At 37.7% G+C, this 15,047-nt stretch overlaps 1 protein-coding gene across 29 annotated transcripts in view; it reads left to right on the top strand.

Moving 5' to 3' along the window:
- The window catches only part of PTBP3 (polypyrimidine tract binding protein 3), an 89,110-nt gene that overhangs the window by 16,404 nt on the left and 57,659 nt on the right, over positions 1-15,047 (top strand). For 8 of the 29 annotated variants that reach the window (XM_081526843.1, XM_081526770.1, XM_081526802.1 and 5 more), the window contains one exon: positions 6,512-6,587. The exons of 1 other annotated variant lie outside the window; for it this stretch is intronic. Coding sequence is in view for 21 of the 28 variants with exons in the window: in XM_081526712.1 (XP_081382838.1) it covers positions 6,512-6,587 (76 nt within the window). In the remaining 7 variants the exon portion in view is untranslated. Of the gene's footprint in view, positions 1-5,214; positions 5,415-6,511; positions 6,597-15,047 lie in introns of all 29 variants that reach the window. 20 more of the 29 variants (XM_081526826.1, XM_081526743.1, XM_081526733.1 and 17 more) reach the window with 3 other exon arrangements.

The following is a 15,047-nucleotide window of genomic DNA, read 5'->3' as shown; positions in this document are numbered from 1 at the left end:
TTCAACAAATTCAGCTGTGTACATGTGGAGAACTCTTATTCACAGTGTAGTCCCTCCTCTTGTCTTTTCCATAAAGACAACAATTTTATTAGCTTTTTCTTTACCTTTCTAGTACCTTTCTAATGCATATATAGGGCTTCCCTGGTGGCTCAGACAGTAAAGAATCTGCCTGCAATGCAGGAGACCTGGGTTCCATCCCTGAGTCGGGGAAATCCCCTGGAGAAAGGAATGGCTACCCACTCCAGTATTCTTGCCTGGAGAATTCCATGGACAGAGGAGCCTGGTGGGCCACAGTCCATGGGGTCACAAAGAGTCGTACACAACTGAGTGTCTAACACTGCACCAGAGACAACTATCCATATTTTTTCTTCCTCTTTGAATACATTATCAATATCAATAATCTCAGATATGCAGATGACACCACCCTTATGGCAGAAAGTGGAGAGGAACTGAAGAGCCTCTTGATGAAGGTGAAAGAGGAGAGTGAAAAAGGTATCTTAAAACTCAACATTCAAAAACACTAAGATCATGGCATTCAGTCACATCACTTGATGGCAAATAGCTGGGGAAACAATGGAAACAGTGACAGACTTTATTTCATTATTTTTCTTCCTTTCCAAAACTTTGCATATCGTAGTTTTAATCTAACTGTATAGAAGAAAAAACTTATGGTGTTAACTATAAGCTAATACCTTAGGTCAAACCTAATACCTAATAAAAAGAAAAGGCAGAGGAACCAGAGATCAGATTGCCAACATCCGCTGGATCATCGAAAAAGCAAGAGAGTTCCAGAAAAACATCTATTTCTGCTTTATTGACTATGCCAAACCCTTTGTGTGGATCACAGTAAACTGGAAAATTCTGAAAGAGATGGGAATACCAGGCCATCTGACGTGTTTCTTGAGAAACCTGTATGCAGGTCAGGAAGCAACGGTTAGAACTGGACATGGAACAACAGACTGGTTCCAAATAGGAAAAGGAGTATGTCAAGGCTGTATATTGTCACCCTGCTTATTTAACTTCTATGCAGAGTACATCATGAGAAACGCTGGGCTGGAAGAAACACAAGCTGGAATCAAGATTGCCGGGAGAAATATCAATAACCTCAGATAGGCGGATGACACCACCCTATGGCAGAAAGCAAAGAAGAACTAAAGAGCCTCTTGATGAAAGTGAAAGAGGAGAGTGAAAAAGTTGGCTTAAAGCTCAACGTTCAGAAAACTAACATCATGGCATCTGGTCCCATCACTTCATGGGAAGAAGATGGGGAAACGGTGGAAACGGTGTCAGACTTTATTTTTTTGGGCTCCAGAATCACTGCAGATGGTGATTGCAGCCATGAAATTAAAAGACGCTTACTCCTTGGAAGGAAGGTTATGACCAACCTAGATAGCATATTTAAAAGCAGAGAGATTACTTTGCCAACAAAGGTCCATCTAGTCAAGCCTGTGGTTTTTCCAGTGGTCATGTATGGATATGAGAGTTGGACGGTGAAGAAAGCTGAGCGCCGCAGAATTGCTGCTTTTGAACTGTGGTGTTGGAGAAAACTCTTGAGAGTCCCTTGGACAGCAAGGAGATCCAACCAGTCCATCCTAAAGGAGATCATTCCTGGGTATTCATTGGAAGGACTGATGTTGAAGCTGAAACTCCAATACTTTGGCTACCTCAGGCGAAGAGTTAACTCATTGGAAAAGTCCCTAATGCTGGGACGGATTGGGGGCAGGAGGAGAAGGGGCCGACAGAGGATGAGATGGTTGGGTGGCATCACCGACTCGATGGACATGGGTTTGGGTAGACTCCGGGAGTTGGTGATGGACAGAGAGGCCTGGCGTGCTGCAATTCTTGGGGTCGCAAAGAGTCGGACACAACTGAGTGACTGAACTGAACTGAACTGAAGTCTCATATCTTCATGAGTTCCTGTATGTATGAAATTAAATCTTGTTTTTCTCCTGTTAATCCGTCTCACGTCAGTTTAATTTTTAGACCAGCCAAAGAACCTAGGAGAGAAGAAGTCAGACATTTTCCTCCCTTACAAGACACTCTGTTTTACCTAGGTCTGCATTGCTCTTCCTTGAGTATAATGGAAAATTAGTTTTCAGACACTTAGGCTATAAATATTAAGCATAGTTTTCAGAAATACTTTGTTTTTTGCGAAGTAGTCTGTTAATTACAGGCAGTGATTTTTTTTTTTCCCCAGGAGAAAGAATTGATGTCAAGGAAAGAATAGTTGCTTAGTGAACTGATTGTGTTTTTGTCACTTTTTACAAAGCTTACAAAGTAATATAACTCAGGATTTGAGCTTTATAATGTTTTAATACTTTATTTTCTATGATTTGAAAATGAATCTTTAGGAGCAAAAAAGCTTAGCTAGTAAATTTTGATTATCAGAACATTTTTTATGACTGCATTTTCAAATGTAAGCTCTTTTTGCTATCTTTATCTTTTATCATATCCTGAAATTATTAGGGTCAAAGTTACCAGTTTTTTAAAGTGTCAGAATTATTTGAGATACGCATTGTTTATTCTGTAAAATGAATGGTAACCCCATCTCTGCTATTTCCAAGTATAAAACTTTAGGATCAAATATTTTAATTTTTCTCATTATATAATAAGATAAAAATAGGCATTCCAGCATTTCAGTGGATCCTATAGAGTTTTCTTTATTTATGCATTATTTTAGGCTACTCTTTTTAAAAATTCTTCTTGTTACTATTGGAAGATTTAGTAGAATTATCAAACTTAAATGCTTTTATTTTGAAGACTCTGTAATGTTCACCATTTCCTTGTTATAGTTTATATTTTGTGTAGAAACATGAGATGTAACAGTTAAGATATTGTATTAATTTACTTAATATGCCATATAAATTTATCTTTTAAAATATTTGACTAGTAGATCACATTTTTCGACTAAATTTTTCTTTTACAGTTAGAAATCTAAATGGTGATTTAGAGGTGAAGAATAAAGTTTTAAAAAATCTTGTAAATAAATAGTTTTAATATATTTGCTCTATTGATTCATCATTTATCCATGAGAGGAATTAGGCCAACAGTCAAGTTAGGGAACAGGCTTCCCTGGTGGCTCAGATGGTATAGAATCTGCCTACAATGCGGGAGACCAAGGTTCGATTCCTGGGTCGGGAAGATCCCCTGGAGAAGGAAATGGCAACCCACTCCAGTGTTCTTGCTTGGGCATAGACAGAGGAGCCTGGTGCACTGCAGTCCATGGGGTCACAGAGTCAGACATGATTCAGCGACTAAACTACAAAACAGCAATTCTACGTAGCTACAAACAACAACTCTGTGTTAAGCATATTTGATTGCTCTGGAGACTAATCTTAAAATTCATTCTCCAGCCCCTCCAGCCGTGTCGTCAACCTTGTCTCTAACACTGGTGACTCAAAGCCCCTCAAGTTAAAAAAAAAAAAAAAAAAGACACTTTCTCAGACATAACTTTACCAGGGGTTTAGAGATTACCTCCTAGAAGGAGAGGGCAAAAAACAGACCTCTCTTTGAACAAGGTTAGATTCTTTACTACACAGACTGTGAGCCAAACTGAGTAATATTAAAATTGTGGCAGTCATGTGCCAATTCCAACAATATTTGAAAAACCCCTTTAGAAGTAGCTCGGCTGGTAAAGAATCCACTTGCAGTGCAGGAGACTGGTTTGATTCCTGGATTGGGAAGATCCGCTGGAGAAGGGATAAGCTACACACTGCAGTATTCTTGGGCTTCCCTGGTGATTCAGCTGGTAAAGAATCCGCCTGTAATGCAGGAGACCTGGGTTTGATCCCTGGGTTGGGAAGATACTCTGGAGAAGGGAATGGCTGCCCATTCCAGTATTCTGGCCTGGAGAATTCCATGGACTGTATAGTCCATGGGGTTGCAAAGATTGGGACACAAGTGAGTGACTTTCACTTTTACTATAGAAGCAAATGCACCTTAGTAGTCACTTGTAGTATATTAGTAACTTGAAGTTACTTTATATTGTTAAGCAGAAGTTTGAGATTTCTTGCAGTTTTGCTGCTGCTGCTGCTAAGTTGCGTCAGTCGTGTCCGACTCTTTGCGACCCCATAGACGGCAGCCCACCAGGCTCTGCTGTCCCTGGGATTCTCCAGGCAAGAATACTGGAGTGGGTTGCCATTTCCTTCTCCAGTGCATGAAAGGGAAAAGTAAAAGTGAAGTCTCTCAGTCATGTCCGACTCTTAGCGATCCCATGGACTGTAGCCTACCAGGCTCCTCCATCCATGGGATTTTCCAGGCAAGAGTACTGAAGTGGGGTGCCATTGCCTTCTCCGTCTTGCAGTTTTACCTTCACTCAGAAAGAAAAAAATGTCTGTTTTACTTCTGAATATTTATTCTATGGATAGAATATACAATACAGAAAATACTGGATTCTAAATGCAGCATAATTTTGGGGATCAATAAATTACATGTGATCCTAATATTGAGTAGTAGGGAAATAGTAGGCAATTATAGAATTTAAGAATTCATTAAATAATTATGATGGAGACTAACAATGTGACAAAAGCTTATCAGTTAAGAAGATTACAGAGGAACATGGATTCATATTATAACTTTTTCAGTATGTATTAGGATAACACAACTATGAAAATGATCTAGCTAATTAACATCTATATATTTTCCTGATATAATTGGATAAGTATGCAAAAATGTTTAGATGAAGATGGTTATAGTGAAAAATTTGACCTCCTGTTTTTTATCTAAACAGATATCATCAGTGTGCTGAAGGAAAGTTCTAATGCCACATTGTTTATTCTTCTTATGTCCTACTCTTGCCATCCCATGGACTGTAGCCTGCCAGGCCTCTCTGTCCGTGGGATTTTCCAGGCAAGAATACTGGAGTGGTTGGCCGTTTCCTTTTCCAGGGGATCTTTCTGACCCAGGAATTGAACCCGGGTCTCCTGCACTTCAGGCAGGTTCTTTACCGACTGAGCTACCAGGGAAGCCTCTCTTATTCTCAAAGGTTAATCATAAGTGGAACTTTATTAAATCTCTTTTGCAGTCCTTTCCATTTTGATTTTGTCAAAATCCAGTCTTTTATCAATTTATCTGACAGAGGGAATTTGGCTTTTGTTAGTATCAAAAAGTTTGCATTTCTTTTTAAAACTTTAAAAAATTTGCTTTATTGAAAGAATATTTTTACCTTTAACAGATTGCTATTCAATACTAATTACATTGTGTACATATAACTAGATCTCCCCCATGGCACAGTGGTAAAGAATCCGCTTGCCAAGCAGGAGACGGGTTCGATTCCTGGGTCGGGAGGATCAGGAAATTCTCTTCCACTGTCGGAGGCCGGGTTTGATCTCTGGTGAGAGAACTAAGATCTCACAAGTGGTGACGTGCGGCCAAAAACGTTGACCGAGAGCTGAACAAATTACCATTTGAAATAGGTTGGTTTTAAACGTATACATGTTGTTTATCGTCCTTCTATATATAAATGTTTTAATCTTGGTAATAGACCTCATGGTTACAATGAAAAGGCTAGTCCCACTCACTTATCTTTTAGCTTTGATAGTTCAACTTTGAAGTTGGTCAAGCTCTTACCTGAAAAGTCTAAATTACTTAAAAGAGTAGTTATTTGAGAAATAATACACAGTAAAGACCATTTAAGGAATAATGGATGAAAAATCACCTATTTAAAGGATTTGGCCAATATAGAAATAAATTACATCTTTTTGTTCAACTTTTACGGAGAAGGCAATGGCACCCCACTCCAGTACCCTTGCCTGGAGAATCCCATGGACGGAGGAGCTCGGTAGGCTGCAGTCCATGGGGTCGCTAGGAGTCGGACACGACTGAGCGACTTCCCTTTTACTTTTCACTTTCATGCACTGGAGAAGGAAATGGCAGCCCACTCCAGTATTCTTGCCTGGAGAATCCCGAGGACGGGGGAGCCTGGTGGGCTGCCGTCTATGGGGTCGCACAGAGTCGGACACGACTGAAGCGACTTAGCAGCAGCAGCAGTTCAACTTTTAAGAATATATGTATATAATATATATGTCATGAAAAAGTATATTTATATGTATATGTATGAAAAAGTCAGGGAGTGCTGCACAAATTATTCACATGCAAATGCTTAAAAATATACTACAAAAGCTTAACATGCTTAATATATCAACTATATTTAAAATACATTAAATATACTTAAAAGTATACTGCAAAAATAATAATCAGGATACAACCCCTGAATATGGTTTTTGGTACTTCAGATGTAACATCTCAGAGGGTTTGATCAGAAAAGGTTATGGGATTATGCTCCCAATTATGTGATGGCAGTTCTGTTTTTTATCGTTACAACCATGTAGATGCAGATGTGCGATAATTTTCCTTTACTCTTCTCTTCCAACCTTTAGATGTTATGATTCTTGAGGTGTTCTCCTTAAATGCTGTGATATAAGATTTAAGTAATAGTACTAGCTTTTAATATTTTTAGTAGTAAATTTAAGAGGCTTATTTTTATTAACAGAATATTGCTCTTGCTTTTCAGCGGGGGTCTGATGAGCTTCTTTCTTCTGACATCATTAACGGACCTTTTACCATGAACAATTCCGCTCCTTCTGCAGGTGTGTATGGTGAGTTTTCATTTTTTTTCAAAATTTGAGAATTTTCTTCCCTGGGTTTCAAACATTTTTTCCACATTATTCTTATTTTGCTCATCTTATAACATCAAGTGCTACTATTGATAACAAAAACTAAAATTTGTGGCAGTGAAGTTCATATAGATGAAGTTACTAGTTACAGCACTCTTAAATTTTAAGGATTAATTTGGATCTAATTTGATAATTCCTTTTTTCTGATAATTCCTTTTTTGACTGACATTCTTTGTTACATAATTGTGATAAATTATCAATAAGTTGGTGATCTAGAACAGTTGAGTAAAAGAGCTAGATTTAAAAGCTTACATTGAATGATGATGGCTTTAGAAGTATTAAAACTAAGTTAAAAATTTATAAGCTCACATGATTTTAAAACTAAATGTCCTTGAAATTTGAGGACTGTACAATGAATTGGAGGAGTGAAGTACTGAAGAGATAGCGAGGGGGTTAGGAGGCTATATTGCTGTACAGGAAATCCTGCTAAGGGAGGAAATTTTGTACTGTAGCAGTAGCAGTTGTGATAGAGAGAATTAGAGAACTTAGAGGTGAAATTGATGGTAATTGGTGACTAGTTGAATGTTTGAATAAGGAATTCCACTGATGATTTTCAGATTTTAGGTTTGGATAATTGTGTAGCTGAATTGTAGTGCCTTCATTTATATTAGAAAATACAGAAAGAATAGGGTTGGACAACATAGCATGTTCAGATTTCGTATATTGATTTGAGGTTCCTCTGGGAACATCCAGATGGAAGTGTCAGGTAGGTAGTGGGTTCTTCTGGTTTCAGCATCATGAGAGAAATTTGAAAATCAATATCATACTCATTTAACAATGGAAGCCATGAGAGTAGAGAGTCTCAGAAAAGGTGAGATTTTTTTATCCAAATGTTTTTGGAGTTCTAGGAAGTTAGAGAATGAGTGGACTTCACCTTCTAGACCCTGATGTTTGGAAGAGTGAACAACCTTTATGTGAGAACCCCTATAAGAGAAGTGACAGTCAAGACAAAAGATGAAAATTCAGTGAAGAGATTCGGAGTATATGCGAATTGGTCAGCCATGGAACATTGCTGTAGAAGATTTGTTGGTGGGGCAGCAACAGGGGGTTTGTCCTTGTGGAAATGTGAACAGTAGATAATAGGAGCAGGAGACTAAAAGCTCTCTCAGACTTGACTTGGCTTCAGAATCACCTGAGTAGTAAAGCACAGCTGCAGAGTCCATCCTCAGAATTGCTAGGCCAGTAGATCTGGGATGGGTCCTGATAATTTTGCATTTCCACAAGTTCCCAGGAATGATGATGCTGACATTTGAGGAGCCACACTTAAAGAGAATTACTGAATGAAGGAAATAACTAGAATTTGAAGTTCTGAAATCTGATTATCCTCTTGATCTGTTAGACTTTTAAGGAAAATTTGGCTCTTACTCCTAGAGCTATGGTACATCTAGGGTGGGGCCCACGTGTTTGCTTTTAACTTTAAAACTTGTTTGGTCATATTTACAAACTACTGGAACAGATGACCAGAAAGACTGACATCTTGATTGATTGATTGATTACTTAGGAAAAGAAAGATGTATGAGCTGTGAGTTTTATCAGGCAGCAGTAGTCCACTGTGTTTTGTCTTTATGTTTTGAATTTCTTCTTGTATCCCATTTCATTCTAAGTTCAGTGTTTTTAGGTTGACAGTTATTGTCTCTTAGTACTTTGCAGGTACTATTTTATTATTCTTTTAGCCTCTGTTGTTGAGAAGCCCTTTGTTAGCCTACGTTGTTATTGTGTAGATAGAATTAATGCTCTGTAGTTGTTTTAACATTTTTCTCTTTAATTTTGTTGTGTCTCTAGCTATGTCTAGGTGTGGATCGCTGGTTCTCTGAGGGTTCATTAAAATAGCTTGGGAAACTTTGAAGAAAATACAGATAACCTTGACCTACTCCACACCAATTCTAAAATTGCTGGTTGGGGAAGGAGAGGCCTAGGTACTGTTTTTAAAGCTTCTTAGCTGATAACGTGTAAGGTGCAGCCAGGGTTGAAGACCATTGCTGCAGGCTTACTTTCATTTATCCTGCTTAGTATTGACCCCAGCTTTCCACAGAATTGCCTCCTTCTGGAACTCCAGTTAGACATGTTTTGGGCCACCTCATTTAGTCCTGCATTTGTTCTAACCTCTTACATTCATTGTCACCTCTTTCTCCTTAAAGTCCTGTATTTTGGATAGTTTCCTTGAAATGGTTTTCTGATTCACTCATTGTTCAGCTTTGTCTAATATGCTGTTTAATCCTTCTGTTGAGTATTTGATTTCAAGGCATATATTTTTCATTTTTCTCTGTCTGTTTGACTCGTTTTTTAAAGAGCATCTGGTTTTTGGTTTTTTTTTTTTAAATATCGTGTTCTTTTCTTAGGGTTTCTACTGTTTTTTCCCCTAACTTTTTAATTATTTGAAACAGTTTTTATAGTCTCATTTTTACAATTATGGAGTTCTTAGGGGTGCTAATATTCCTGGGTTTTGTATCAGCTAATGTTTGCTTATGGTATATTATTTTTACTTGATTCATAATTTTTGGTTATGAGATAAACTTCAACTAAATTATTTTTTTCCTTCTGTGAGAATCTTTTGTGTTTGCCCTGCTAGATTTGCTAGGGTAGAAATGGCAACCCACTCCAGTATGCTTGCCTGGAAAATTCCATGGACGGAGGAGCCTGGCGGGGTATAGTACATGGAGTCGTACAGAGTAAGACACAACTGAGCTTGCACACATAGTATAGTATAGTTCTGCTAACATATCCTAATGTATATGTTAATATATTGCTTTGGGGATTCATATCAGAAGAAAAGAGAAAAGAAAAATCTGGATATTTACATTTCTCCATTCAGATTTCTGAACAGACATATGTCACTACCTGTGGTAGATGGAAAATTTCTAATTTTAGTTTGCCTTTTACTGAAAGGGGGCCTCCTAAGGGGCCGGCCTGTTGGTAGCTAGAAATTTTACTTCTATTTTTTAGGTCACCTATGCATTAAAAATACTTTTGTAATACTTGATTCAATATTTGCAGTTCTCTAAAAACTTCAAAAACTAAAGATTATGTTACTCTTAGTTCTTGACTTCTTTGAATAAAGAAGTTTCTGATTGATTTGGAACAAATTTTATTGGAAAGTTTCTAGGGCTCATTTAAAGAGTTTAATCCATTATAAGGTACTTAAGTAGTTCTTCAAAGACACAAATAATTTTAAAAATCACATTAATAAGGGGTTGCTAAAAGAAGGCCATGCATAGTACTATGTTGAAAGATCTTTTTGTATTCAGTACAGTCTTCATCACAAAATTTTTGTAGTTTCAGTTTAGTTCAGTCACTCAGTCGTGTCCAACTTTTTGCGACCCTGTGGACTGCAGCACTCCAGGCCTCCCTGTGCATCACCAACTCCCAGAGTATACTCAAACTCATGTCCATCAAGTCGGTGATCCATCCAGCCATCTCATCCTCTGTTGTCCCCTTCTGCTCCCACCTTCAATCTTTTTCAGTCTTTCCCAGCATCAGGGTCTTTTAAAATGAGTCAGTTCTTTGCATCAGGTGGCCAAAATACTGGAGTTCCAGCTTCATTATCAGTCCTTCCAATGAATATTACAGACTGATTTCCTTTAGGATGGACTGGTTGGATCTCCTTGCTGTCCAAGGGACTTTCAAGAGTCTTCTCCAAGACCACAGTTCAAAAGCATCAGTTCTTCGGCACTCAGCTTTCTTTATAGTCCACAACTCTCACATCTATACACAACCACTGGAAAAAGCGTAGCTTTGACTAGACGGACCTTTGTTGGCAAAGTAATGTCTCTGCTTTTTAATATGCTATCTAGGTTGGTCGTAGCTTTTCTTCCAAGGAGCAAGTGTCTTTTAATTTCATGGCTGCAGTCACCATCTGCAGTGATTTTGGAGCCCAAGAAAATCAAGTCTGTCACTGTTTCCACTGTTTCCCCATCTACTTGCCATGAAGTGATGGAACCAGATGCCATGATCTTAGTTTTCTGAATGTTGAGTTTTAAACCAACTGTTTCACTCTCCTCTTTCACTTTCATTAAGAGGCTCTTTAGTTCCTCTTCACTTTCTGCCAGAAGGGTGGTGTCATCTGCATATCTGAGGTTATTGATATTTCTCCTAGCAATCTTGATTCCAGCTTGTGCTTCATCTGGCCCAGTGTTTCTCGTGATGTACTCTGCATATAAGTTAAATAAGCAGGGTGACAATATACAGCCTTGATGTACTTCTTTTCCTATTAGGAACCAGTCTGTACCATGTCCAGTTCTAACCGTTCCTTCCTGACCTGCATACAGATTTCTGAAGAGGCAGGTCAGATGGTCTGGTATTCCCATCTCTTTAAGAAACGCAGTTTGTTGTGATCCACACAGTGAAAGGCTTTGGAATAGTCAATAAAGCAGAAGTATATGTTTTTCTTGAAACACTCTTGCTTTTTTGATGATCCAACGGATGTTGGCAATTTGATCTCTGGTTTCTCTGCCTTTTGTAAACCCAGTTTGAACATCTGGAAGTTCACGGTTCATGTACTCTTGAAGCCTGGCTTGGAGAATTTTGAGCATTACTTTGCTAGTGTAGAGATAAGTGCAATTGTGCGGTAGATTGATCATTCTTTGGCATTGCCTTTCTTTGGGATTGGAACGAAAACTGACCTTTTCCAGTCCTGTGGCCACTGCTGAGTTTTCCAAATTTGCTGGCATATTGAGTGCAGCATTTTCACAGCATCGTCTTTTAGGATTTGAAATAGCTCAGCTGGAATTCCATCACCTCCACTAGCTTTGTTTTTAGTGATGCTTCCTAAGACCCACTTGACTTCACATTCCAGGATGTCTGGCTCTGTAGACAAATGTTTTACACTTGTCTACATAAATCATACGCTTTGCCTTCTAAATGTAACCTTAGGAATGATGGCAGAGACTATTATTGTGTACCCCAATACTTTCTATTTTCTTAGCAACAGAGCCTTAATTTTTATCAGGGCCTGTTGTCACCCAGATTAAATGACTGCTTTTCTAGTCTTCCTTATAGCTAGGTGTGGTCATGTGATTGAGTGCTGTCTAACAAGATATAAGTGGAAGTGTTACATTTCTACTTGGGTTTTCCTCTTCTGTCTTTCTGCCTATAGGAGTACTAGCTTCCATCTGTGAGAAAAATGCTACAGAAATCTGCCTTTGAATTTATTGCTGAATATTAAGCCACACATGCCTGACCAGTAAGGGTGGTATTTCAGCTCTACCATAAAGACTGTTCTAAACACCCCCTCAAAAGACTTAAAAACAAGCTATAAAACAGTTACCTGATCTGAAAGTAACTTTTTTCCAGAAAGGAGTCTGGCACTTTAAAGGAATGAAACAAATGCTAGTGCTCACAATGTTGAGTATTCAACCAAAAATTGCCAGACATGGAATGAACCACAAAATTGTAACCCATAGCTAGAAGAAAAATCAGTCAACAGAAGCAGGTTTAAAAAATGACAGATGATGACATTAGCAGATTTGGACTTTGAAACAGTTATTAAAGTATGTGAAAGGATTTAAAGGAAAATATCAACAAGGAGAAAATAAAAATCAAATGGAACTTCTAGAGATAAAAATATAGCATCTAAAAAGAAACAGGCATGGTTTTAATAGCACTAATATTCTGTAAAAGAAATAATCAGCGAATTTAAAGTCAACAGTAGCAACTAAACAGAGACCAAAAAAAAACTGAAAAAAGAAAAAAAAAAATCAGAGCCTTAGTAACCTGTAGAACAAAGTCAAGTGGTTCTAAACATAGGTATATTTGAAGTGCCAGAAAAAAAGATGGGGGTTGGGAAACAAATATGTCTAAAGAAATAATGACTGAAAATATTCCAAATTTGGTGGAAACTGTAAACCCACATATCCAAGAAGCTCAATAAACCACAGGCAGGATAAACACAGTGGAAACCACACCAAGGCTCATCATAATCAAATTGCTGAAAACCAGGAATGCAGAACAAATCTTAAAAGTAGCCAGAGGGAAAAAAAATCACATTTTTCAGAGAAACAAAGATAAGAGTAAAGAGAGTTCTTGCCCCCAAATGGTGCAAATCAGAAGACGATGGAGAAACATTTTCAAAGTACTGAAGATAAATAACAATCAAAGAGAAATCTATGTCCAGTTAAAATATTTTTCAAAAATAAAAGTTAAAGCTTTTTTGAGGCACACAAAAGCTGAGAGCATTTGTTAGTAACAGACTTAAATTTTATGAAACGTAGAAGGAAATTCCTCAGAGTTGAAGAAAATGATACCAGGTGGAAATTTAGGTCTACACAAAGTGGTAAATATGTGGATATGTGATTTTTTTCCCTCATGTTTTTGGTTAAGTTCAAAGATAATTGAGGGATTCTGGGAAGGTGGTAGAGTAAGAAGCACCACGAGTCTTTCTACCTAAAGGACAATTGGGCTGGCAGAATCTGCCTGTAACTAATTTGGAACTCTGGAGTCTTTTGAAGGCCTGAGAGTTCCAGGGTAAGACTTGGAAGGTAAATTGTGGTTAATTATGGTCAATTTTAGCTCTCAGCACAGTAGCAGCTACCATCCCTCACCCTCAGTCACATGGCAGGCAGCTGTGTGAGTTCCAGAGCAGCTTACAAATAGGAGCCAGGGTGGGCAAAAAGGATCTTGTCTGTCAGCTTCAAGGATCTGTGCTCTGATTGCTCCTTCTGATCACATAGACGCAGAGAGGCAGGCAGCCATTGTTCTTGCATCTCCCCCTTTTGTCAGCACCCCTCACCCCCAGTACATGTGACTTTCTGAGGACAAAGGGTTGGTGTTTTCCACACCTTCCTCCCCTTCATTTTCTTTCCCCTGTCCCCTTTTGGGAAGCAGATATTAAAGACGAGGACATTAAAAAGACAACTCCATCTACAGAGAAAATTAGAAAGTAATAGTGCATGCCCAGGAAAAGGCTCAGAAGACACTTGAGAAGAACTTAAATTTACACCTCAAGCTTATTCTTGGCATAGAGACAGTCCGAAAGAATCAGGAAAACAATAACACGGACAAGAAAACCCTGAGAAAAGGGAAGAATCTGATTTCCAGCATTAGCACAATACCAAATTTGATGAAAAATATGAATATAAACATCTAAGAACCTTAATGAACTCCAGATAAGATGAATTCAATGAGACCCACACTGAGACACATTTGAAACCACACTTTTGGAAGTCAGAGATAAAGAGAGAATCTGAAAAGCATTAAGAGAGAATTCACTCATCACATGCAAGGGATCCTTAATAAGAATATGAGTAGATTTCTCTTCAGGAACTTGGACAAAAGTCAGTGGGCCAATATATTCAAAGTTCTAAAAGAATGTAACTGGTATCCTATGTTTGGTAAATTTGTCCTTCAAAAGTGAGAGAGAAATTAAGACATTCCCAGATGAGTAAAAGCAGAAGAAGTTTATTACTTAACTAGATCTGCCCTGCAAGAAATATTCAAAGGAGTCCCTTGGGGTGAAATGAAAAGACACTAGAGAGTAGCTCAGAGCCATTTGAGGAAATCAAGATCTCAGTGAATGCCATTGTAAAAGCCTATATCATTCAAACAATGGTTTGTAATCCACTTTTTCTTTTCTGCAAATTTAAGGGCCTAATATACTTTTTAAAAAAATTATTAATCTAAAAGCTCTCAAGTGACTTGGTTTGTAACTCCGCATTTTGTTTTCTACGTAATTTAGGAGACTGACAACATTTAAATGAATTGTTCGTTTGTTTTTCTGGGCACACATTGTTTAAAGATCTACTTTTGTGATAATAGTGGAAAGGGGTGGAGACAGATCTATAAAGGAGCAGTTTTTGTATGTTTTTGAAGTTAAGCTAGTCTAAATTCAAATTAGAGTGTTATAACTTTAGGATGTTAAAGTAATCCCCATGTAACCATAAAGAAAATAGCTATCTAATATGCTCAAAAGGAAATGAGAAAGAATACTTAGAGTGGACAGAATCTTAGAGAGAGTAGAATGGTGGTTGCTAGGGACTGGAAGAAGAGGGTTTATGGAGCTGCACTTAATGGATATAGAATTTCAGTTTTATCAATACAAGGTGAAAAGTGCTATGGAAATGAATGGTTGTGATAGTTGCACATTATGAATGTATTTAACGTCACTGAATTCTGTGTTTAAAGATAGTGATTTTATGTGTATTATACCATAGTAAAAAAAAATTTGAAAAAAACTATAGAATGCTCTCTATGGAAAGCTCCATAAGATACAAGTGATTAAAACAAGATGCAAAAAGGAAAAAACGTAATTGACTATTTAAAGCAAGATAAAATTAATATAGTTGGGTCGTAGCAAATGTGGAAAGTACAATATATGACAGTAATACAAAGGATATATATGATAAGGGAAACAGATGTATACTTTGAAAAGTTCTTACGTAA

Source organism: Giraffa tippelskirchi, chromosome 1 (assembly GCF_054371585.1).
Source record: "Giraffa tippelskirchi isolate mGirTip1 chromosome 1, T2T-mGirTip1v1.2.pri, whole genome shotgun sequence".
Taxonomy (NCBI): Eukaryota; Metazoa; Chordata; class Mammalia; order Artiodactyla; family Giraffidae; genus Giraffa; species Giraffa tippelskirchi.
Note: the sequence above shows the minus strand (reverse complement) of the source record. Positions and strands in the feature narration are given on the sequence as shown.